Source organism: Fukomys damarensis, unplaced genomic scaffold (genome assembly GCF_012274545.1).
Source record: "Fukomys damarensis isolate Sample0158 unplaced genomic scaffold, DMR_v1.0_HiC HiC_scaffold_36, whole genome shotgun sequence".
NCBI classification, from domain to species: Eukaryota; Metazoa; Chordata; class Mammalia; order Rodentia; family Bathyergidae; genus Fukomys; species Fukomys damarensis.
Genome location: NW_022900948.1, coordinates 36970002 through 36992536, shown reverse-complemented (window position 1 = coordinate 36992536; position 22535 = coordinate 36970002). Strand labels below are relative to the sequence as shown.

The 22535-nt window shown below is 45.6% G+C and overlaps 1 protein-coding gene across 1 annotated transcript in view; it reads left to right on the top strand.

Annotated features, from left to right (window-relative positions):
• Stom (stomatin) overlaps window positions 1–16735 on the top strand; it is a 29389-nt gene extending 12654 nt beyond the window's left edge. The window contains exons 3-7 of the mRNA XM_010602948.3: window positions 452–524; window positions 1878–1960; window positions 6185–6388; window positions 7351–7485; window positions 14904–16735. Of these exons, the coding sequence (XP_010601250.1) occupies window positions 452–524; window positions 1878–1960; window positions 6185–6388; window positions 7351–7485; window positions 14904–15098 (690 nt within the window). The 3' untranslated portion in view covers window positions 15099–16735. The remainder of the gene's footprint in view (window positions 1–451; window positions 525–1877; window positions 1961–6184; window positions 6389–7350; window positions 7486–14903) is intronic.
• Window positions 16736–22535: the final 5800 nt, after the last annotated feature.

Below are 22535 nucleotides of genomic sequence, written 5' to 3'. Positions count from 1 at the left end.
TTGGCAGTTTAGCAGGACCCTATCGCTAAATAAAAAATAAAAAGGGCTGGGGATACCTCAGTGCAAAGGCCCTGAATTCAATCCCCGGTTCCACCAGAAAATAAAAAAAAAAGGAATCAGGACAAAAACTAAGGTTTTTTTTCTGAATAAGTAATGCATGAGCATAAAATCGAATAATACAACTGCGGAGGGAGTTACATATTTGTTTCCATATGCTATCCTAGACTTTCCAAAGGTATACAATGAATAACTATTGCTTTCATAATCAGTTAAAAATAGTAAATAAATATCATGCTTGGAGAAGATGAAAATTGTTTATAGATATTATCTGGATAGAGAGGAACTTGTTTGAACTTGAGGAGTCTAACCTATTTAGAAGAAAAGTGTTTAAGATATACATGTACATGTCTGTGTTCTTCGTGTTCAATGGCTGTTTGTGTCTTTATTCCAGATTATAAAGGAGTATGAAAGAGCCATCATCTTTAGACTGGGTCGAATTTTACAAGGAGGCGCCAAAGGACCTGGTGAGCACAGGGCTTGGGGGCTGCATGTCTGGGGAATAAAGTTCTGTTCCCTCATGAGGGCCCCTGCTCTGTTGACTTGGAAAGAGCCCATGAGCAGAAGCTGCGTAACAAAGAGCAGAGGCTCCAGCTAATCTCACTCCCGACCCCGCCCCTTCCCATTCCAGCTGATAAGATTCTCTCGGCCAGGAACAGCTACTGCTCTGCAGCTCTGAGCATGAGAACCCCTGTCAAGGAAAGGCCTTTAGTTGTTCATCTGGCAAACTTCAGCTGAGCTCCTCCTGTGTTCCAAGCCCTGGGAATCTAAGAGAGATCAGAACAGGCACCTCCCTTTAGGCTCTCGCTGTGTGCTCATGGGACGCCGACAAGCTGTCTCTTCAAACGTACTTTATCCTGTTGCTCTCACCCCTTTCTGAAGCAGTTCTGGAAGTCCTCTTTCATGAGCGTCCTTAGTTGTGCTGTTGCGGCTGCCTTCGTACCCTGAATCACTCCAGAACATTTACCTTGCACAGTCCTAGACCCAGAAGTCAGACAGTGCCAGATCTGGGGAATGAGGTCAAGGAGGGTGCAGCACCGTGTTTTCCCCCTCGGTCCTTCCACTCCATGGCGGTCCCCGCATTTTTTAATCACACCTCATGAAGACGCAGAGGAGACGTCCAGAGCTGCCTCTGAAAGTGGCGAGGATGATGGGGTGAATGTGTTCAAAGAAGAAAGGAAGTGTTTTGAGATTAACGGCAGTCTGTCTTTTACTGTAAGGATTCTTTTAAAAATGTAAACATTCGCGTGTATTCCGAGCATACCTAGTACACTGCGTGAGATGAGTGTTGTGATCAAGTAACCACAGAGAGCCGGAGAAGGGAGAAACCAAGGGATGAGCGCCTGACCTGGACTAGTACTGGATGAGGCATGGTCCCTGGGGTGACATCCCAGGCTCAGGAGCCCAATCCAGGGGGAGCACAGGGTATGAGGACAGAGGACGTGGCTGAGGAGGTGAGGAAGGCGGGACCTTCAGGACCACGGCAGGCAAGGTTCTTATCCTTAGGGAAGATGGCTGTGCTTGCACTGCAGCAAACGGGGCCTAAGAGAGAAGCTCCAAGAACGACTTGGGAAGTGATTACACTGGTCCAAGTGAAGGAAAAAAAGTGACAGTAGCAGTGGCATAAGGAAGTGAATTCCACGGGGCCTGTGTGGGAGCCTTCAAGGTAGGAAGTAAACAAGAGGAGTAAGGACAATTTCCCAGGCTTCTGGCTCATGCAGTTGGCAACTTCAGTCAATTGGGCAGATTCTATCAGAATTGCTGGAGAAGTGAGCTAAGATGCCAGGGCCTCTCTGATCCTGTGTGTTTCTTGGTCGCAGGTTTGTTTTTCATTCTGCCCTGCACAGACAGCTTCATCAAAGTGGACATGAGGACCATTTCTTTTGACATCCCTCCCCAGGAGGTGAGCTTTTCTTTTTTGGTGGGTAGCTAACTGAGGGATCGCATGTGAACACGCTTTACACTGAAAAGGGGGCACATTTTTGTTTTTGTTTTGTGGGGTTTTTTGTTTTGTTTTGTTTTGTTTGAAGACAGGGTCTCACGGTGTAGCTCCGGCTGGCCTTGAACTCTCTGTATAGTCCAGGCTGGCCTCATACTCTTAGTGATCCTTCTGAGCTCTGGGATGACAGGCGTCCGCCACCACTGTTGGCTTTGAGAAGGAAGACACTTTTGGTTCTGACTCCCTTCTCCTTCCCCAGCTCCATGCCTTGGGAGAAGAGCTTTATGTCTTATGTCTTCTGTGCCTGTTTCTTTCTGGCCTAAAAAACAGAGGTTGTGATAGCAGCACTACTTCCTAGGACTGCTGGGAGGAGTAAATGAGATGTTACACAGGAGGTGATGTTACACAGGAGGTGATTAGGTCGGTGCCCGATGAATAGTCAGTGTGGTGTGAATGCTCGCTGCTGTTAGGACTGAGTGGAGAATGTAGCGCTAACATTACCATTGCAGTCACCGTCACTGTTTTTACTACCGCAGTTCTCCTCATGGGTCTTGAATAGAAGATGCCATCCAAGTCAATAGTCATGATTCTGTGGTAGATAAATTGGTACAAGTCAAAGAATTTGAAATTGCTCACTTGGCAATTTTAGACATATTTGTCGATATGTTGCACTTTTTCCTGGCAACTTCACAAATATTGTCACAGTTGAAAAGCACAGCAGAATCTCTAGAAAGTACAGAGTTGCAGGGGGATGCAGGAATTCCTCCCATGGCAGTGGCAGAGCCAGGACTAAAATCCAGCTCCACTGAGTTGCTGTCCCCGGGGCTTTTCCCCAAGCTCCCTGCTAACATGCATCCTGCATTTGCTCCCTCCTGGCCTTCCAAGAGGCAACACCTGTGTCCCAGCCCACGTCTTAGGAGACAAAATGGCCATTGCAGATAGAAACACTGCAAGCATGGGGAAGGGAGGGATGGAAGAAGGCCGTCTGTGCGTCCTGGCTGCCACCCAGGTCCTCAGCATGATGGCGGAGCCTGGCCAGGTTGCTTTCTCTTGTCACAAAGTTCAGAAACCAGCTTGGGAACTCCCTTGCTGGTACAGATCCAAGTAGTTGCTCAGGTCAGGCTTTTTAATCCCCACCACCTTAGAGATACCAGAAATCACTTTTACCCACGTCTTACAAGAGCAAGCCTGAGAGCCTCCCTGTATTCTCTGCAAGTTTTCCCATCTCTCAAGGAAGACTAACTCAGAAGGAGCCCTTTCTCAGGGCTGCTGCGAATTCTGTCGGTTTCCTGTATAAACATCGCAGGCATCTGCTGCTGTGAGCTTCTCCTTTCCAGCTCCTCCCTCCTCCCCTGCAAGCTGCTGAACGCCAAGCAGATTGGAACTTGGCAAGCGATCCTTTTTCCGATCCCCTGTGAACTCCCTGTGAAGGGAGATAAACACTCTGCCTCCAAAACCATCGGCCAGAAGCTGCAGCTTTGAAAGCAGCTGTAACCGAGTCACAAAGGCAAGAGCGACGCTCATCTTCCCATCACATCCTGGGAAGTCATCTTCACACAAGATGCAAACAGACTGTACATTTATTTACAAGTCCCCTGCTTCGCTTTCTTGTTAAAGCTATTTTTAGATAACTGAAGGGGAAAAAAAAACAACAAACAACGCTGATTGCCTGCCTTGATGCCTGGCAGCAGTAACTAGCTACATGGCAACAGTGTTACTGCTTTCCATTTGCGGTCGGTACCTTTCAAAATGGCTTTGTTGCCGTTTTCCAAGGGCTTTGTTGCCGTTTTCCAAGGGCTTTGTTCCCGTTTTCCAAGGGCTTTGTTCCCGAATGTCTTCTAAATGGATCTTCATAGACATTTGGGGAGAACTGGGCAGTCAGCAGCAGCTGGTATGAATGAGGGACCGCCGGGTCACCTGGTTTAAAGCCCTGCTCCGGGTCATCCAGAAGGAGCGGGAAACGCTGGAAATACAGTCCAGGTCTCTGTCCACTCCACACTTCATCACTTTCTTGGACCTTTCCCGCGTATTTCATCTCTCACTTACTAACCACCTGCTGCAGATCAAGCTCACTGCCTGTGCCAGAGAGAGAGACAACCCGCCCCTGAGGAAGTCACCGTCCGAAAGGGAAGCAGGGCTGGCAGGAAATGTCAGGACAGGGAGGGGCCGTGGGTGCGCAGAGGAAAACCGCCTGGCGCTGTGGCGAGGCGGGGATGTTTCACCGAGAAAAGCTGCACGAAGGACGAGGAGGACGGGGCCAGTCTCGGGTCGTGAGGGACAGAGGAGGAGACTTTCGGGCAGGGTATAAAGGCCTGAGGATGTGAACACAGAGCCTGCGGGGACCCGCGTGTGGCCTGGCACAGAATTTGTGCAGGACTCGGGAGAGTGAGGCCAGAGGGCCTGCAGGGCCAGATGTCAAAGGACTTTGTCTGGAAAGTAGCCAGAAATTACTGGAACATGTCAGCCAGGGATTACTGACTTAGAACTGATGTTTTCAAAGATCACTGTCATGTAAGTCCAAATGCTTCTTGGCTTGTGATAGGTTAATCCTGATAAATCCATCAAAAGGTGAAGATAACATTAAGTCAAAAACTCATGCAAGACTCCTTTGTCCACTGAACATCAGTGGTTTAGCAACACATACGCTTAGAATGGCATTTGTTTATCTTCACTGCCGTGGGGCCGACTGGGAGCTGAAGCTTGTTGCTGCTGCCCAGCATCATAAGAAGCTGCTGCATAGCCAGGCGTGGTGGCGCACGCCTGTAATCCCAGCACTGAGGAGGCAGAGGCAGGAGGATTGCTGCGTGTTCGAGGCCAGCCTGAGCTACACAATGAGTTCAGGGCTAGCCTGAACTATGCAGTGAGACCCTGTCTCAAAAAAAAAAAAGAACTCACTGCATATTGCTGGCCTGGAAGAGGCAATTCAGAAATTGGAATTGAAAGGGGTGTGGGGATTTAGCTTAGTGGTGCCGTGCCTGCCTCACAAGCACAAGGTTCTGAGTTTGATCTCTGGTATGAGAGAGAGAGAGAGAGAAAGAGAGAGAGAGAGAGAGAAGGGAGAGAGGGAGGGGAAGGAAGGAAGGAAGGAGGAAGTTGGAGTTGAGTGTCTGCTTAAGGTAAATTGATTTCACATCACCACGAAGTCAGATCATCGTAAGGAGAACCATCTCAAGTAGGAACCATCTATCTGTATAGGAGATGAATCAAGAACAAAGTGAAATAGTTTTTTTTTTTTAATTGTCCAAATTAACTCATTACAGTTAACAAGATCAGGGTGTTTTACTTAATGAAGTCAATGCCATTATCTGAAATGAAAACTAATAAAGATAGGCCCCAGCACTTTTTTATTTTTTTATTTTGAGACAAAGTCTTACTGAGTTGCCCCACCTTGGCTTGAACTTGCAATCCTCTTGCCTCAGCCTCCCGTTACAGGTACACACGACCATGCGGAATTTAAAGATAGGTCTTGTCATATGCCAGGCACTATTCTCCACACTAAAATGTATGAGCTCATTATGTCTAACAACAGTCCTGTAATGTGGGTACTATTATTAATCTCTACAAATGAGTAAACCGAGCCGCAGAGAGATTAAGTAATTTGTATGCCTGTCTTCCTAGTGTCTCTCACTCAGATAACTTTTTTAGTTCAATCAAAATCATGTCATGTTAAGCATTCTGATGTAGCATGCCCTGAATATAGTTTTCCCTGACCTTGCCCTACGAAAACATTCCCATGCATTTTGTTCCAGTAATCCTGTGCTATTTTAGTAGTTCATCAACCTCGGCTCTCTCATGCCCCTGTGCCTTTATACACACGGTTCTTTCTGTTCACTCTACCCTTAGAAAAATTTTATTTTTTTTTTTCAAGGTTCAGTCAGGTGTCACCCTTGCCACTCTTAGCCACTCACCCCTTATCCTTTGAAGGCTTTCTTTACTTCCTAACTTCCGTGGATGTAAGGACCGAAGTTTTTTAGGCTTTTTTTTTGTACTGGGGATCGAACTCAGGACCTTGCACTTATGAGGCAGGCAACAGCACCCCTGGCCCAGGGATTTAGCTTAGTGGCGCTGCACCAGCCTCACAAGTGCAACGTCCTGAGTTCAATTCCCGATTCCACAAAAAAAAAAAAAAAAAAAAAAAAACAGAACTCATTGGTTGGCAGATACAGCATTGCTTCCTTCCTCTTTCAGGTCCTCACAAAGGATTCAGTGACGATCAGCGTGGATGGTGTGGTCTATTACCGCGTTCAGAATGCAACCCTGGCAGTGGCAAATATCACCAATGCAGACTCAGCCACTCGTCTTCTGGCACAAACTACTCTCAGGAATGTTCTGGGCACCAAGAACCTTTCCCAGATCCTCTCTGACAGGGAAGAGATTGCGCACAACATGCAGGTAAGGGAATCACGAAACCGAGAGTCCGTGATCGTTGGAGAGCGATTTATCAATTCAAGCTGGGGGTCTCCGGCCTGTGTTTCTTCTTAGATTCTCCAGACTTGAGGCAAAGAGCAGCTGTTACCCTGACTGCTCATGGGTTCATGGCCCTCAGATGCATGTTATTTTCCTCCACTGTTTATTTTTTCCCACAGTCAGTATGAGCCTTTTTGTTTGGCCTGATAGTTCAGAGGTTGTTCTGTAAGTCTGCTGCTATTATCCAAGCCTTATTCTGTGTGAGAGTCCCATGAATTCTCTCCTGACTGCTGTGCTTTCCAGTCTTGCTTCAGTAGTAGGTATTAAGCCTGCTGTGTTCATAAAAATAAAGCGCTGTAAGTCTGAATTCTTACTCTCAGTAAAATCTCATTGTAAAATCTATAGTCTTTTGCACCACAAGCTCATGAAATAGAATGATTTCATTCCTGCGCTTGTAAGGAGGAGAATGAAACCCAAAGAAACAACACGGGGCCGAGGATTTAGCTCAGTGGTGCCTCCACCTGCCTCACAGGTGCAAGGCCCTGAGTTCGATCCCCAGTACCAAACAAAACAAAAAACAAAGGAGCAACATGCCTTGCACAGCATCGCCTCTCCTGGGGGGTCAGCGCGCTACAGCCCCCAGGTTGGCCATCACTTGTGTAGTAAAAGTCCACTGGTAGCCACACGTGTCATATGTACGGCCCAGGGCTGCTTTTGACCTACAGCAGCTGCGATGGAGACTGTGCGTGAACGACTCCGGTGTGGCCCTTTTAGAAGTTTGCCATCAGCCTCTAGGAAAATTCAGGACGGGTTCCCTGGCAACTCCCGCCTGTCTCTCTGCCGCCCTCCTCCAGCCCTTTCTCCGCTCCACACCCCGCCCACTGCAGCCTCCACAACCATCTGTGTGGGAGCTGACGAGGCTTTGCTTGCCTTCTGTCCCCTAACAGTGCACTCTGGATGATGCCACCGACGACTGGGGAATAAAGGTGGAGCGAGTGGAAATTAAGGATGTGAAGCTCCCCACACAGCTCCAGAGAGCTATGGCCGCAGAGGCAGAAGCATCCCGGGAGGCCCGAGCCAAGGTAATATTTTCTCTTTGTTTGTTTTCAGTTGTTTTTCTCATTGAGTTTTCATTTTTAATTCCACAAAGCTCACTGAAAAGAATCTGAAGTGTTTAGTAAAGACGAACGCTCTCCCCTTCACTCTGAGTCTGCTCCCCCAGAGGCCACCCTCTTAACAGTTTTGATTTGTTTCTGTTTTTGCTTTTTCCTTTTTGAGACAGAGTCTCCTGGGTAGTTCAGGCTGGCCTTGAACTCATGGGGATCCTCCTGCCTCAGTCTCCCGAGTGCCAGGATTATAGGCGTGTACCACCACGCCCAGCACTCTTAAGAGTCTATTGTATTTGAATTTTATTTGATTAGGTTGTTGGACATTTGGCTTGTTTTATGAAAATAACACCAGGCTGACATATTGTTGTGCACCTTACCCATGGACATAGCTCTGAGGACATATTTGTTAAGCTAATTTAGAAAAGAAGGTGGAAGTAGTGGCGTGAACCTGTAATCCCAGCACTTGGGAGGCTGATGCAGGAGGATTGCCATGAGTTTGAGGCCAGGCTGGGCTACATAGTGAGTTCAAGGCCAACCTGAACTATATAGTAAGACTGTCAGAAAAGAAAAGGAAAGAGAGGGCCAGGGATTTAGCTCAGTGGTTCTGCCGCCAAGCACAAGGACCCGAGTTTGATCTCCAGTGCCTAAAAAACAGAAAAAGAAAAGAAAAGAGAAGAGCATCTTTTAAGATGATTGTGTAAAGAAATACAGGGTTTTCTCACCAAACTGAAGAATGGGCAGTAGACTCAAGCCTCACCAGAACTGGACAGAGGGGCTGAGAGCAGGGCTGAAGGGACCTCACTCCCTTTCCTGGGCCAGGGCCAGTTGCAGGTAGTTTGCAGTGGATGATGCTTGACTCCAGGTTCACACACTGTATCAGGGAGCACTAGAGACGGGGACCAGCCCTAATCCCACACTCACTGAGAAGAGCCCAACTCTGGTTCAAGGGTAAAGTCCAATACTCCTACACCCCCAACCCTGTGACAGCTGGAGGAAGAGGATATCTGTGTGTGTGTGTGTGTGTGTGTGTGCGCGCGTGTGCACGTGTGTGTGACTGGGGATTAAACACAGGGCCTTTGCACTGAGCTACATTCCCAGTCCTTTTTTTTTTTTTTTTTTTCCTTTTTGAGATGTGGTTTCAGTCAATTGCCCAGGCTGGACCCAAACTTACCATCCTCTTGCCTCAGCCTCCCAGGTCCTGGGATTACAGGCATGCACCATCACACCCAACAGAAGAGATTTCTTGGGAAGGATTGCGGGAGACTTGGCAGATCTCCCAAACAAAGAACGAACCAATTTATCATTGTTAGAAAAGAGTAGTAACTGGTGATAATTGGCTGACCACAGAACCCTGTCCTTCTCTTAGGATGCTCTTTAAGCCACCAATTGAGTATAATTTCTTAACACCAAGGAGAAGAGCAGCCCATCGGACATGCTGCCTCCAGAATCTTATTTTTTATTTATTTATTATTTGTTTTGTTTTGTTTTGTTTTGTTTTGAGACAGGGTCTCACCATGTAGTTGAGACTGTCCTAGAACTCACTATGTATCCCTGGCTGGTCTCAAACTCATAGTGATCCTCCTGCCTCAGCCTCCCGAGTGCTGGGATTACAGGCGTGTGACACCACTCCCGGCCAGAATCTTATTAACCAGAACTTTAAATTGTCCTAATACAATCATTGATGACAACTATGATGCTACAGAATCCTCAAGTGCCTTCTTTCAAAATCATCATTTTGGAAGACTATTACATTTATGATAACGTTAGCAAATGTTCCCTCTTATCATCTAGTTATTTTAGAAAATTAGAAATTTCTTTTACCTAGAATATGTCAACCAAAAGCCTCATTTCTACCCAGGCATAGACTAGCAGAGTGTGAAGTATCCTCAGAGATTGTCTTCCAAAGGTGATGAATACCTCATCTAGCTGCACTGCACCCTCCCCACCAGCACCATGTGCCCTCCAACTTAGACCTGATCTCAGAACCAGTCCTTTTTGGAACTCCAGGAAGTGTGGAGGTATCCCTAGCGATGGAACTTGTTTGCCATCCCACTGGCCAAGTAAAAAACTGAAGCCCAAGCCGGACATGGGGTGCACACCTGTAATCCCAGCACTCATGAGGCTGAAGCAGGAGGATCTCTGTGAGTTTGAGACCAGCCTGGGCTACATAGTGAGTTCCAGGCCAATCTCAACTACATAGTGAGACAGTGGTTCCGGTGCCTGCCTTGCAAGCACAAGGACCCGAGTTTGATCCCTAGTACCAAAAACAAACAAACAAAAACAAAACAAAAAACCAAAGCCTAGAAAAATTAAGTGATTCCCTCAAGGTCACTCTGTTGATCAATGGCAATGGAAGTGAGAATTCTGCTCTACTTCTCCTGCCTTTTCTGAACTTCCAGGGTGGTCTGAGCCTTCTTCACGGCACACCAATTTAGAGAGAAATTTCCTATGTTCCCTTTATAACAAGAAAAGGTCAGGAAGTCTGTTAGAATTTTGGTTACCATGTTGTTACTTGGATAAGGCTATAAGGTTAATCTGACAGCTATTTCATGAACCTTGAACTAATTATCTTCAAGGTTAATGTTTACACAATGAGTCAAACACTGTAAAAAACAGTAACCCTACTACAACCGTAGGCTTATTTCAGGTTCACTTGGAAAACATGGGAGTTATAGTTTCTCATAGTTTCTTGAGCAAATTTCAGAGGAACACAGAGATTGGTTGTGAGAGCCTATACATTAAGAGCCTTCAGAGAAAAATACCTTAGGTAGTCACAGGTAAATTAAAATTCAAATTACAGCAGATGCAACCTTAGTGTCTTAGTTATTTTTCTCATTACTGGAACAAAATACCTGATACCCACAAGTTAAAGAAGGAAAGATTTATTTTGGCTTACAGTTTATAGAGGTTTTCAGCCCATAGTCTGCTGGCTCCAAGGCAGGGTGGCATGGCAGAGGGGGGCATTGCAGAGAAGAAAGTATTCATGGCACAGCAGGCAGAAGGCAGTGAGGTAGAGAAGCAGCAGCATCAAGCCTCCCTTTCCCTTTTATTTCATCCAGGCTACAGGCCTATTGGTTGGTGCCACCCACATCTTCCCATTAGCCCTTCCCATTATCCACACCAGCACTATGCTAACCCAATCAGTGGATTAATTTAATATCACACCCTTAATTCATATTCACACACCCTAGATCCAACCACTTCCAAAAAGTCTTACCATATAAGCACATGACTCTTTGAGGTGACATCTAGATACAAACCATAACATCAAAGATATCCACCTGGGCTGGGTCTTTAGCTCAGTGGTTCTGCTGCCTGCCTCGCAAGCGCAAGGTCCTGAGTTCCATCCCCAGTATGAAAGAAAGAAAGAAAGAAATCCACCAAACAGCTTGGAAAAAGAAAGATAAGAAAAGAACCAAATGTGGCTGAGGGAGGAACTAGAATGCTCCTCTCTGCTGGTGGGAGTGTACATTGGTACAACCACAGTTGGTGATAACCTGACAGCATCTATTTGCAGACCCTGTGAGCCAGTACTCCACTCCTCAACATGTATCTCATGGAAATGGGCTTATATGTCTACCAAAAGGCATGCACTAGGATGTACACAGCAGCATTTTGTAATTGCCCCAGACAGGAAACTGCCCAGGGGACCACCAGTTGAATTGATAAAGTGTGGTTTATTCACATGAAGGAATACACTGTAACAAAAAGGATGAACAAAAAACTGCTTACAAACATATGTGGAGTGAAGGAGCCTGGCACAAAAGAGGACAGGGTCTCTACACATTGGGGTGTATGTTAACCAAATGTCTTTTTAAGGTTTTTAGACCAACTCTTAATGGTTCAGATCATGAATCTTTAGTGCTTGCGTTCTCCCTTACTTCCTTTTTTCCAGCTCAGAAAAATATCTGTCATATACTTTCCAGCTCATGTTTCTGGGGCTGGTGTCCTGTTAATTGGGGGGGGGGTGGAGTGCAAAATCGGAAAGTATCACCTTTCTCTGCCTTTTCCTCTCACCAGCCACATGTTCTCCAGAGGACAGGAAGTGACAATCTCACACATGTATAAAGGTTGTATTTTAGAATGGTGATCTGTGGGGCTTGGGGGTGTAGCTCAGTGGCAGAGCACTTGCCCAGTCTGCATGAGGCCCTCAGTTTATTCCCCAAAACCACAAGTAAAATTGAATAAAAGAAACTCTTGTGAATATAAAGCATTGATTGACATGGAATTACCACATATTTAGGAAAAAAAAAAAAAGCCCCACACATTCACAAGTAGCTTTGCTCTCTAAGATGCTATCTGCAGTGTGTACTTGGCCATATCTGGATAAAACCTGTGGTATTGTGCCTACATCTTTGGCATCTTTTCTATGAACAATCTGTGTGCCCAACCTGGTGGGTTTGGCTTCCTGGCTAAGAGATTGTGTGTTGATTGGTGGTAGGAAGTGAGATATCTCTGGTGTTGGTCCACATCCAGACAAAAAAAGTATCTAACTGGACATTTGAGATGACATGGAAAAAAATCAGAGCCTGCTGTCCCCATAGCAGGGGTTTATGTACGAATTCTCTCGTGCTTGCCTTGGAATATGGTCATGTGGTTTTCTGTGAGGGTGTTTGGCATTGCCCCTTCGCGTAGACCAAGATAGGAGGACATAATGGTTTGCCTTGATGAGTTAGTCTTTATCCTATAAACCAGTAAGTACCATATCCTGTGTCCCTCGGCTCCATTAATGCCATTACCCATCCAACCAAAATCTAGAAGAGTCATACCAGGCAAGAGTCAAATGCTGTTGACTCTCCCCCTAAAATAGTGCCCCATCCATTTTGTCCTCACTCCCACCACCAGTGAGTGCAGCTGGCCTTTGTGAAACAGTCCCACAACAGCTCCCAGTCTCTCTTCTATCCCCAAACATCCCTCACTGTTTTCTCAAACTAGATCTGGTGAGGTTACTTACTGCTCAAAACTGACCCGTGGCTGCCTGTTCTGTACAGAACAAAAATCAGAGGCTGTGGGCATTCCCTGTCCTTCAGACCCTGCCCTCACTCCACACTACCTTCTCCCCCTTGCCCGCCCAGTATTCAGACACTAACAGCTTTCTGGACTACAACAGCTTTCTTATACCTCAGTTCTATTTCCCATGTTCTGCCTAATTTGTTCTTCCTCAACTTTATCTAAACAGCCAGTCTTTCATTCTCCGAGATTCACCTTCTGTAACCTCACCACCTGACCCTCTGTAAAACTGCCGGCCTCTCATGCTTGCACTGCGCCCTGCACATATTTCTGTCAACATTCATCACACTGAGGTCCCAGGTCTGGCCCCACTACTAAAAGGAGCCAAGGAGGCCATGGGTTCCGTTCTCTCTCCACAGCTTCTCCACAGGGCTTCTTTATACCCAGAGGCCCCCAGAGTTTGCTGTATATGTGAACAGAATCTCCTTGGGCATAAGGCCATTGCTGCCAATTCTGATATTCACAAGTATTTTATGAACCATTCATATCTTGAGGTCCATTATGAGGGCCACCTAGTGAAAGTGCAATTTTAGTCTAAATAATTGGGATAGCTTTGAAGCTTCTCTTCTTCTGGGATTATAAATTAAAAGTAACTGTCTTGATTTAGCTTCTAAATCTTTTGTGCATCAAAGGGTAGTCGTATTCAAAACTCAGGTCTTGGGCTGGGGATTTAGCTCAGTGGTGCCGCACCTGCCTGGCAAGCGCAAGGTCCTGTGTTTGATTCCTGGTACCAGAAAACAAAACAAAACACGCAGGTCTTGATAGCACATGCCATTCCTGTCACTCAGCATTTTTGATACCTTTTCTGTCTTCCTCACAGTGGTCCTGTTAAGTAAGTTTTGTCCCATTTTGAGAATACAAAATGAACATTCTGATGTAAAATAACCACTCTGACAACATTTGGTTAGACTTAGATTTGGGATTTGAGCTGTCATCTATTTAACTCCCTGACCTCTACCACTCCAGTAATCTTTGAACTTTTTGCCTGTGTAACCCCTTATAGAATTTGTAAAATATCCCATCATACATTTTAAATTGGCATGTAGAAATCTTGGCGATATATACGTACTAAGCATATAATTTCTGGCATGTTGAAAATATTGACATCTTAAATGAAACTGATAACATTGCTCTTTTAAATATGTCCAGTATAAGTTAAATAATACAGTGACATATGTGTCCATTTAAAAATATGTCAGCTCAGGGGCCTGGGGATTTAGCTCAGTGGTTCTGGCGCCTGCCTTGCAAATGCAAGGACCCAAGTTCAATCCCTGGAAAAAAAAAAAAAAAAAAAAGGCTTAGGTTTTTAAAAATGCATGAATAAATAAAAATAAAAATATGTCAGCTCTTTTTTTTAGCAATCCTGAATATTTCATTGTTCTTTTTTCTTCCTGTAGTTATATTTCCCTTTCACCCCTTACCCACAGGTCCTTTTCCTAATACAATTTGTCATGAATTATTTTATTACCCTACTGGATCATGTTTAGTATATAAGTCAGAATTATGTAAAATTCCTCATGACTGTAAACAAGGCAGATGTTTTTAGAATTTCTCTTCATAACGAATGAGTTTTTACTAGAAATGCTGCTGAATGCAGTAAATGAGGGATTTACATCGGTCGTAGATGTGTAGATGGCTATTACTTATCATTAGAATGAGACAAGATTAGTATCCATTTTCGTTCTGCTTTCCATTTTTTATAGACAAGAGAACTAAGAAACCTTAACATAAAGAAGTTGACTGGGGGGGGATTTGGCTCAGTGGTTCCGCTGCCTACCTTGCAAGCACAAGGGTCTAAGTTTGATCCCCGGTACCAAAAAAAAAAAAAAAAAAAAAAAAAAAAAAAAAAAGAAGAAGAAGAAGAAGTTGATGGAGGTAGTTTTATTTAAAGTCACACTTCTTAGCACTCTCTTTGAATTTGTAGGCTGAAAGGCCATGTATCAATCTTTTATCAAAATATAATTTTAATGATCCATCAGCTTTCATTTCAATAAGATCCTCTTTCCTTTCTTTGAAATCAAAGAATTAGAATTGCTTCTTGGCCTTTTGGCTAAGATCAAGGTGAAATCAAAGAATTAGAAATCCACATGACCTGCAGAAAGATTTGTGTGAAGTCATTGAAGCCATTGCCTTCCTCAAGCCCTACACAGTACTGTGACTTGTCCCTTGGTTTGATACCCTGGAAAATGAGAGAAAGGGGATCATGAAAAAAGGATATCATGAGCTAGGCACAATCTAGCAGCTGATTTCCTTAAACCTGCTCTTCCATACTCCCTGGGAAGTTTCCCATGCTACGTACAGCACACACCTACCTGTTTGAAGATTATTGCTTATCATCCTGAGGCTTCTCCAGTCTGACCTCTCCATTCCCCTGCCCACAGGTTATTGCTGCCGAGGGAGAAATGAATGCATCCAGAGCTCTGAAAGAAGCCTCCATGGTTATCACCGAGTCTCCGGCAGCCCTTCAGCTTCGGTATCTTCAGACACTGACCACCATTGCTGCCGAGAAAAACTCCACAATTGTCTTCCCTCTGCCCATAGATATGCTGCAAGGCATCATGGCGGCAAAACACTGAGCCATGTAGGCCAGCGCTGAGATGAGCTACACATGTCCCAGGATGGAGTAGGGGACCACATTAGCCTTAGCTCACCAGGAGAGAGTAGGGCAGGGAACCTTGAATACCCTCCCTCCCTCCCTGGCCTTTTCTGTATGTTGAGGTTCTTAGAGTGTGTAGTGATCATAGAAACAGTGGAAGGGATTGTTGGCTTGTAAATACTGAGAGAAAGAGCAAGATTGGTGATTTATATATAAGATAATCTCCCACTCTTTAAGATACTTAAGGGTTTGTATTTTAGATCATCCTGTAATAGGTTAAACCTCTCTTCTTTTGACTTCCATTGAGTCATCCCGAACCCACTATCAGCTGCTAGAACAGAGGCAAAAACACAGGCTAACACTGCCACCTGTCCCCTTGTGCTACAGCCAGCTTCTCTGGGCCACCTGTGCCTTACTTCCAGGGAGTCTTAATTTCCCTGGTGTCCACCTGCTTTATAAACCCAGACCTCACAGGGTAGGAGGCCTCTTCTTGCTGTACCTATCAAACTAGAAGAGATGGTCAGGATCAATGAAAAAGATTACCTTAACCCTTTGGTGACTTTAAATTCACCATTGAGGTGGTCCTTCTGAAAATAATAGATGCATTTTTTGTGACTCCTTTGAGCCTCCTTCAGGAGGAAAAGACTCCTCCGTGGTGTGTCTTTCAAACCAGCTAAGTACTTACTACAAAAGTGCTTCTTCTCACTTTTGCCTATTTTCATATATCAGGTTGTGAATAGTTTTGGCTTTTTAATAAAAATTTCTCTACATTCTATAAACAGACCCATGTGAATAGCTCATGGATCAAAAGACTTTTTTAAAAAAAAAATCTCCAAAAAACCATTACATTTTACTGTCTGCATGCTGTTAACTACTGTACACTGGGAAAAACCCTGCTTTCCGATCCCGCTCATGAGGTGGCATAACAAATATATTCGGCCCGTTATATCAAAGGGTGGTGGGCAACACTGTCAAACTTAGGGTACATATGGGAGATGTAGAACTTGTAGTTTGCCTCCTTGTTCTTTTTCTCCTGTATCTGTTGATACTCAAGAAGGAACTGGCCGCCCTGTTGGGCCATATTTTCTTCTGTAATGTCAGGAAGCACCTTGCATTGCACATGGTTATGAACTGGTACAACCTGACACTCTTTCTACTGGCCCGGAAAGCTGGTCGTTGACATTTACGACACATCCTCTTTGAGGCTCTCGGTTTACCTGGAGAAATCTAAAAATACAGCTTTTCTTCCCCAGCACCTGTCTTGCTCTCAGCCCTTAGCTGAATCACTCTGTCAAGCCCAGCCCCTAATGTCCCTTTCACTACATTCCACGTCCGAGCTTATTTTAGAAAGCCTCGAACCACCTCCTGTCCGTGTTCCTGAGTGGATTAGAGACCAATGGACTGTTTCAGCTCAGGGCTCAAGTTACATTTGCATTTTGAATTTTTAAATGATGGCTTTCTCTGTTGCCCCTTGACCTCTGAGGACCAGGAAACTCCATGCCCTGGTGAAAATCTCTCCTCAGATGTAGCATGACAGTGCTTCTGGTTCCCTGAGTTTCCCTCTCTCCAGATACTGAATGACCTTCCTTTTGCTGCTGTATGAATTCATAGGCTACAGTTAAATCACTTGGGAGGGAAAAGCATGGAAGGAGCCCGGGCTGAGAGCACTAGTGCAAGAGTGTTTCCGGTGACACCCGCTTCCGATAATGTGCATAATAAAGTGTGTGCGCTTCAGTTTTCTCTGGGTGCGAGTCTGTTTCTGCCTGCACTAGCCTATGTGGATTTCATTTTCAGAAGGGTCACATCAGATCATCCAGTCCCAGGCTGACTGCCTTGGGCCCACCACACACACACACACACACACACCTCGCCTGTACTATGGGATTATAGTCCATCTCTGTGTGCCTCACACCTTTTGAGAATGTGTTGGAAGCCACAGGGTACTTTGACAAGTGCACACCAGCGCCGGCACACACAAATTGGGAAACACTGTGCCTATCCAGACCTCAAAACCACTAGGCCAGATCATCTCTAAGATCCTAACTTCTAAGTCATATAGTTACCTGAAACCTCTTTACTTTGTGAGAACTAAGAAGGCTGAACAAACCCGAACTTACTGTGGGCCAAGCACGGGCAAGGCTTCGTCTTTCTTTTCCATTCATGATCCCCTGTGGCTGTGTTGCTTACTTAGGCCATGGGGACTCCATGGATGCCTTGAGGTTTTCAGTGACTGTTAAAATAATGTCAGTGACATCAAGTCTACAGCAGATCCAGGACAGGATTTGCCTAAAGGAGGCATTTTCGCTAGTAGGATGCAGCCCTTGCCAATCCATCCTATAGCCAGACAAGTTCAGTGAAAGAGGAAAATGAAACCACTGCTAATTTTAGGTTTTAGGCTGGGCCTGTCTGTAATCCCTGTTACTCTGGAGGCCAAATTCAAGGCAAGCCTAGGCAATTTGTCATGACTCTTGTCTCAAAATAAAATAAAAAAGGCTGGGAGTGCAGCTCAGTGGTAGAGTGTTTGTCTATTATAGGCAAGGCCTGGGTTCAATATCCAGCACAGGAAAAAAAAAAAAAAAAAAATTTAAAAAAAAAAAAAAAAAAAAAGATGGGAGGAGGAAGAAAGGAAGGAAGGGAGAAGGAAGGAAGGAAGGAAAGTTTTAGGGTGTAGCTCAGTGGTAGTGTTACTGGGCTTTGGGGTGCTGGAGTCTCCTAGTGGTGGTTTCTAGGTTCTTTCTGGCCTGAACAAAAAACTGGTCAGGACAAGCACAAAAGGCAGCAAGGTTTTGCACTTATTAAAGGTAAGAAAAGAAATATGTTCTGCAAAGCAACTTTGGGCCAAGTAAAAGCAGGAGAAGCAGTACACCCTACAACACCAGAGCAGGCTACCCAGAAAGAACACGGTAGTAGATTGTTCAGTGCTGACTGTCCTTTTTGTATCTCCCACTCCTCAGGCCAACGTCAGCCTAGGCCACTGGATTCAAAACTGTGTAAATTCTTGGGAGAAGTCCACATGCAGGGCTTTGGGAACTGTCCTGCTCACATGCTCTGGAATTCGATAATTACCATGTCATGCCTACTTCCCCAGCCAGCCCGCCACACCCTAATATCTTGCCTCATTAATACTGTATTACTATAGCACCTAGCCACAGGTGCTGTAATGTAGTGGGTTTCGGAGAGAGGCCTGAGTTTGAATTTTAGCCCCACCCTATTTGCAATGTGATCTTGAGCTCTTCATAGTTTCCTTAGCTGCAAGATGAGAATAAGAACAGTGTCTACCCATAAGAATGAGAATATCTGTGAAGATTGTAAGATGCACTGCTTAACACAATGTATAGCCCATAGTAGCTTAAAGACAAAACAGACAAACTTCTAACATATCTAGATCCCTTGTGGTGGTCAGACAGGCTGTGTTTGGCTGTAAGCAATTCAGAACCAAGTCAAACCAAATTAAACCATGACCCTGTGTTCTCAAAATGAAACAGTTGATTCTGTATAACTGGAGCTTGAGGTTTCCCAAAAATCAAAGAATGAAGTCACAAACCCAAAGGAGAAAGTTAGGCAAGTTTTTATTAGAAATGAGAAGAAAAAAGGCTCCTGGTTTCTCCAGGAGGTGAATCCAAAAGGTGCAATTCCCACTTGGTTCCTTAATCCAGAACTGTTTATGGATAAGCAGACCGTGCAAATGAATTGCTCAGTTATTTAGCGCAGTTATCACAGGTGGCTTAGATTTTAAAATGACCAGTTAGAATCCAGTCTCTCTAACCTAGTTTCTCAGCTTGTAGGGTTGAAAGGAAACTGGGATTTTAAAGAAAACTGGTTATTTTGCATTTTAAATTCCTGGAAACTCAGGAATGTAGTAGGGAGTGGCTTTGGTAGAGAGAAGGCTGCATTCCATGTTGTGGAGGAAAAATATTCTTGGTCCAAAGTCCTAGTTCACTGTCTCTCTCAGGCCTTATTCGTAGCTAGCTGCTTTACCCATATGCTAACTAAATAAACTATTTTTTACAATAAGTGTGAGTCCAGAGTCCATAAATCTAGAAGAGAGAAAGGAGACCATCCCTCCGTATGGAATTTGTTAGGAAACTATGGGTTACCTGTGTTAGGAAACTATGGGTTAACTAGGTAACTATGCTCTTTGAAGAACGCACTTGAGTAGCCATGAGGACACTTCTGTAATCTGTCACCAAAGGAGCATAACGACTCAAATTCCTGCCAGAATTCTTAAAAGAGCCCCTGCCCACACACACAGACACACCCACTGCTCTGCTTTGTGTAAATCCTGCTTGCTCTATTCCCAGGGAAACTTCAGTGAAAGTAAGCCTCGTGGATGTAAAAAGAGGTATAAAAAGAAGAACAAACTTCTATTCGGAGCTCTCAAGACTGACAGGAGTCACTCACTGAGCCGCCAGCATTAAAAGCCATTTTTTGCTTCTATGTAGAGTGGTCTGTCCGGGCTTCTCACAGTTTCCTACTTCAGAAGGAGACTCCAGCAGCCAAAACTCAGTAACATTTGCAAGTTTGCAAGTGGAGAACTTGAGGCTCAGGGAACTTTTCTCTGTGTGTCTGTGTGTGTGTACACGTGTGTGTGTGTGTGTGTGCTGGGGTTGAACTTAGAGCTCACTCATGCTAAGTGTGCATTCTACCACTGAGCTGCACTGCCAGTAACTATCTGTTGAACTGAATTACTCAAGATTCAACCCAGCGTGCAAGCCCTAGTGGATTTTTTTCTCAGAAATGTCACCTTGGCACAGTCCCGATATTTCACAACAACTTCTCCATTGTGACTCCCTGTGTCTAAAATTGCAGGAAGAGAAAATGTGGTTGAGGTGAAACTTCCTGATTTGGTTTCACCTGCAGAGAAAATGGGAAGTCGGAGCAATTCATTTGCCCCAGGCTGTTTCCTTTCTCCGTGTATGAAGAGGTCTCAGCCACACCCTTCCATGCCAATGAAGACCAAAAGAATTCCGGGCAGGTTCTCCCACAGTCCCAGGAAGTCAGCAGAAGTAGGCAGACTGCCTATGCAGGCCTTCACTTGCCTCTAACGAAGGCCCCAGAAGCTTCTCTGGGACTTTACACTTGTCGAGCTAACAAATTTTCACTGCTTGTGGGTACAGGCAAGGCAACGGTTACAACATCAAGTCCAAATCCCTTAGAACATGACATGAGGCCCCAGCCCACCAGCCAGCCAGCTTGGAGTTCTCTCTCTCCACCTTGTGCTGCAGCCACACAGGGCTTTCTGTCCTCGTCCGCCCTCACTGCTTCCTGCCTTCGTACCTGCTACACCCTCTGTCTGAGATGACTTGCCTTCCTCACGTCCCAATGCTTCACCCGGAAAATTCCTTTGTCACTGCCCTCGTCACCTCTGCGTTGAATCAGAATCTCTAGAGGTACAGTTCCTGGAGACTCACGCTTTTAAAAAGGTCCCCAGATAATCTCAGGACTCAACTAGCTTTAGAAATGACAATGTAAACACACACACACACACACACACACGCACACACACTCACACATGCACACACTCATAAACCTCACATTGGCCTCGATTCTTCTACAGTCCTACATCTGGCAGCCTCCTTCCAAAACTTGGACAGGGACAGGGGAAGTGCCGTGGAACAAGAGGAGGAGGATGCAGTGAGAAGGAAGGAGGGCGGGGATGGGATCTGGGCTCCAGTCGGTTCCTGAGCTGGTTTGGGTCCCCCTTGGAGAAGCAGTTCATGGAAATGTCCAAGAGGGACTTCTGAGAAGTCCATGAGAAGAAGCAAAGTTTCAGGCCCAGGGGACCACACGGGACACCTAGGAGTCCTTCTTCTACTCCCTGAAGACTACGAACTGGATGCACCCGGGGGCAGCTCTTGCGATGGCAACTGCAGCAGGAAAGGTTTCTCTAAGCAGCTGTGGGCATGTTCCGGCCTGGGTTAAGATGTCCCTCCAAAGCCTCAAGCTTTTTCAGAGGTGGCTGAATCTAGAGTGTGTGATCTTCATTGTGGGGTTATGCCTGAGGGCACTAGGACTAAGGGCATGAGTGCTGCCCACCCTAAGTAGTTTGGATAAGATAAAAGCAGCAGAAAGACGCTGTTAAGTTTCCCTTGTTGCTTTCGCTACTGTGTGGGCCCCATGAACTGTTTCTCTTCTGCGATGCCCCTCTGCCATAGGCCACCCTGCCTTGGAGCCAGCCGATTATGGACTGAAAGCTCTACAAACCGTGAGCTAAATAAATCTTTTCCCCTTTAACTCTGAGTGTTGGGTATTTTGTCTCAGCAATGAGAGAAAAGCAACTAACATAGGGCAGTAGAATTAAGCTGTAGGAACCAGAGGTAGAGAAGAAGGGCGAGGCAGATGTCACAGGATGTGACAGCTGTGACAACACACCTTGCCCACTTTCTACTACGGGAAATGTAATTAAGGGCCCCACCTGCTGGCTTCAAGGCCACGCCTCCCAACAACCGGCAGAGGGGAAGTGAGGCACACCTGCTCTCGGAAGACACATGACTCTTCTGGCTGACTTTGACTCTGTTTCGGAAAACTGAACGGGACAGATAATGGTAACTGATATTCACAGGATTATGCATGACAGCAAAGAGCGCAGACAACCCAGACGTTCACTGTGGGATGAGTGGCTAGATAGGATGAAGGGTGCACATATGGTGGAGGACTACTCGGCCACAGAAAGGGATGAAATGTTGATTTATGCTACAACACAGATGAATCCTGCAAATGTTATTCTCTGTGGAACAAGCCAGGCTCTGCTTGTACGTGGTACCTAGAATACGCAGATTCATAGAGACAGAAAGTGCACCAGCGATTTCCCAGGACTGGGAGGGCAGAAAATGAAGGTTATCATTTAATGCAGACAGTACTTATGTCAAAAATTCCGGAAGAAGTTTGGGTGTAGGTTGCGGTGAAGGATTCACTGCCAGGCAGATCACGACAATGAATTGTACATACACTTACAATTGATTCAAATGACAAATACTCTTGCTGCAATAAAAAGAAAAAAATAGGAACATACTACTGAATCTAAAAATGCTTTGTCTATGGGGCAGGACTTCCCGAAAGCTTTGCCAAACTTTCCTGGGCCAAAGGCCATGTGGGGCCCTTCTGTCCAGCCTTCTCTTCTCTTCTTCATTTAGGTCAGACTGGTATCCTGGTCCGATGGCTCTCCCAGCCTTCCCAGCAACACGTGCCCTGGATGATCGGTGCACATCTCTCCTCACCCTGGCCTCTGCTTCTCAGATGACCAGGATTAACACGCAGGTGCATGCAGCTCAGCTACTGGTTCACAGGCACGTGCAAGGACCCGGCCTGGGGATCTCAGAATTCCCAGGGACAAAGGCGAGGTGGAGACTGGGTGCCACCATGAGTCAGGTGGGTAGGAGCTAGCAGGGACCAACACAGCTAAGCTACACCAGGCCGA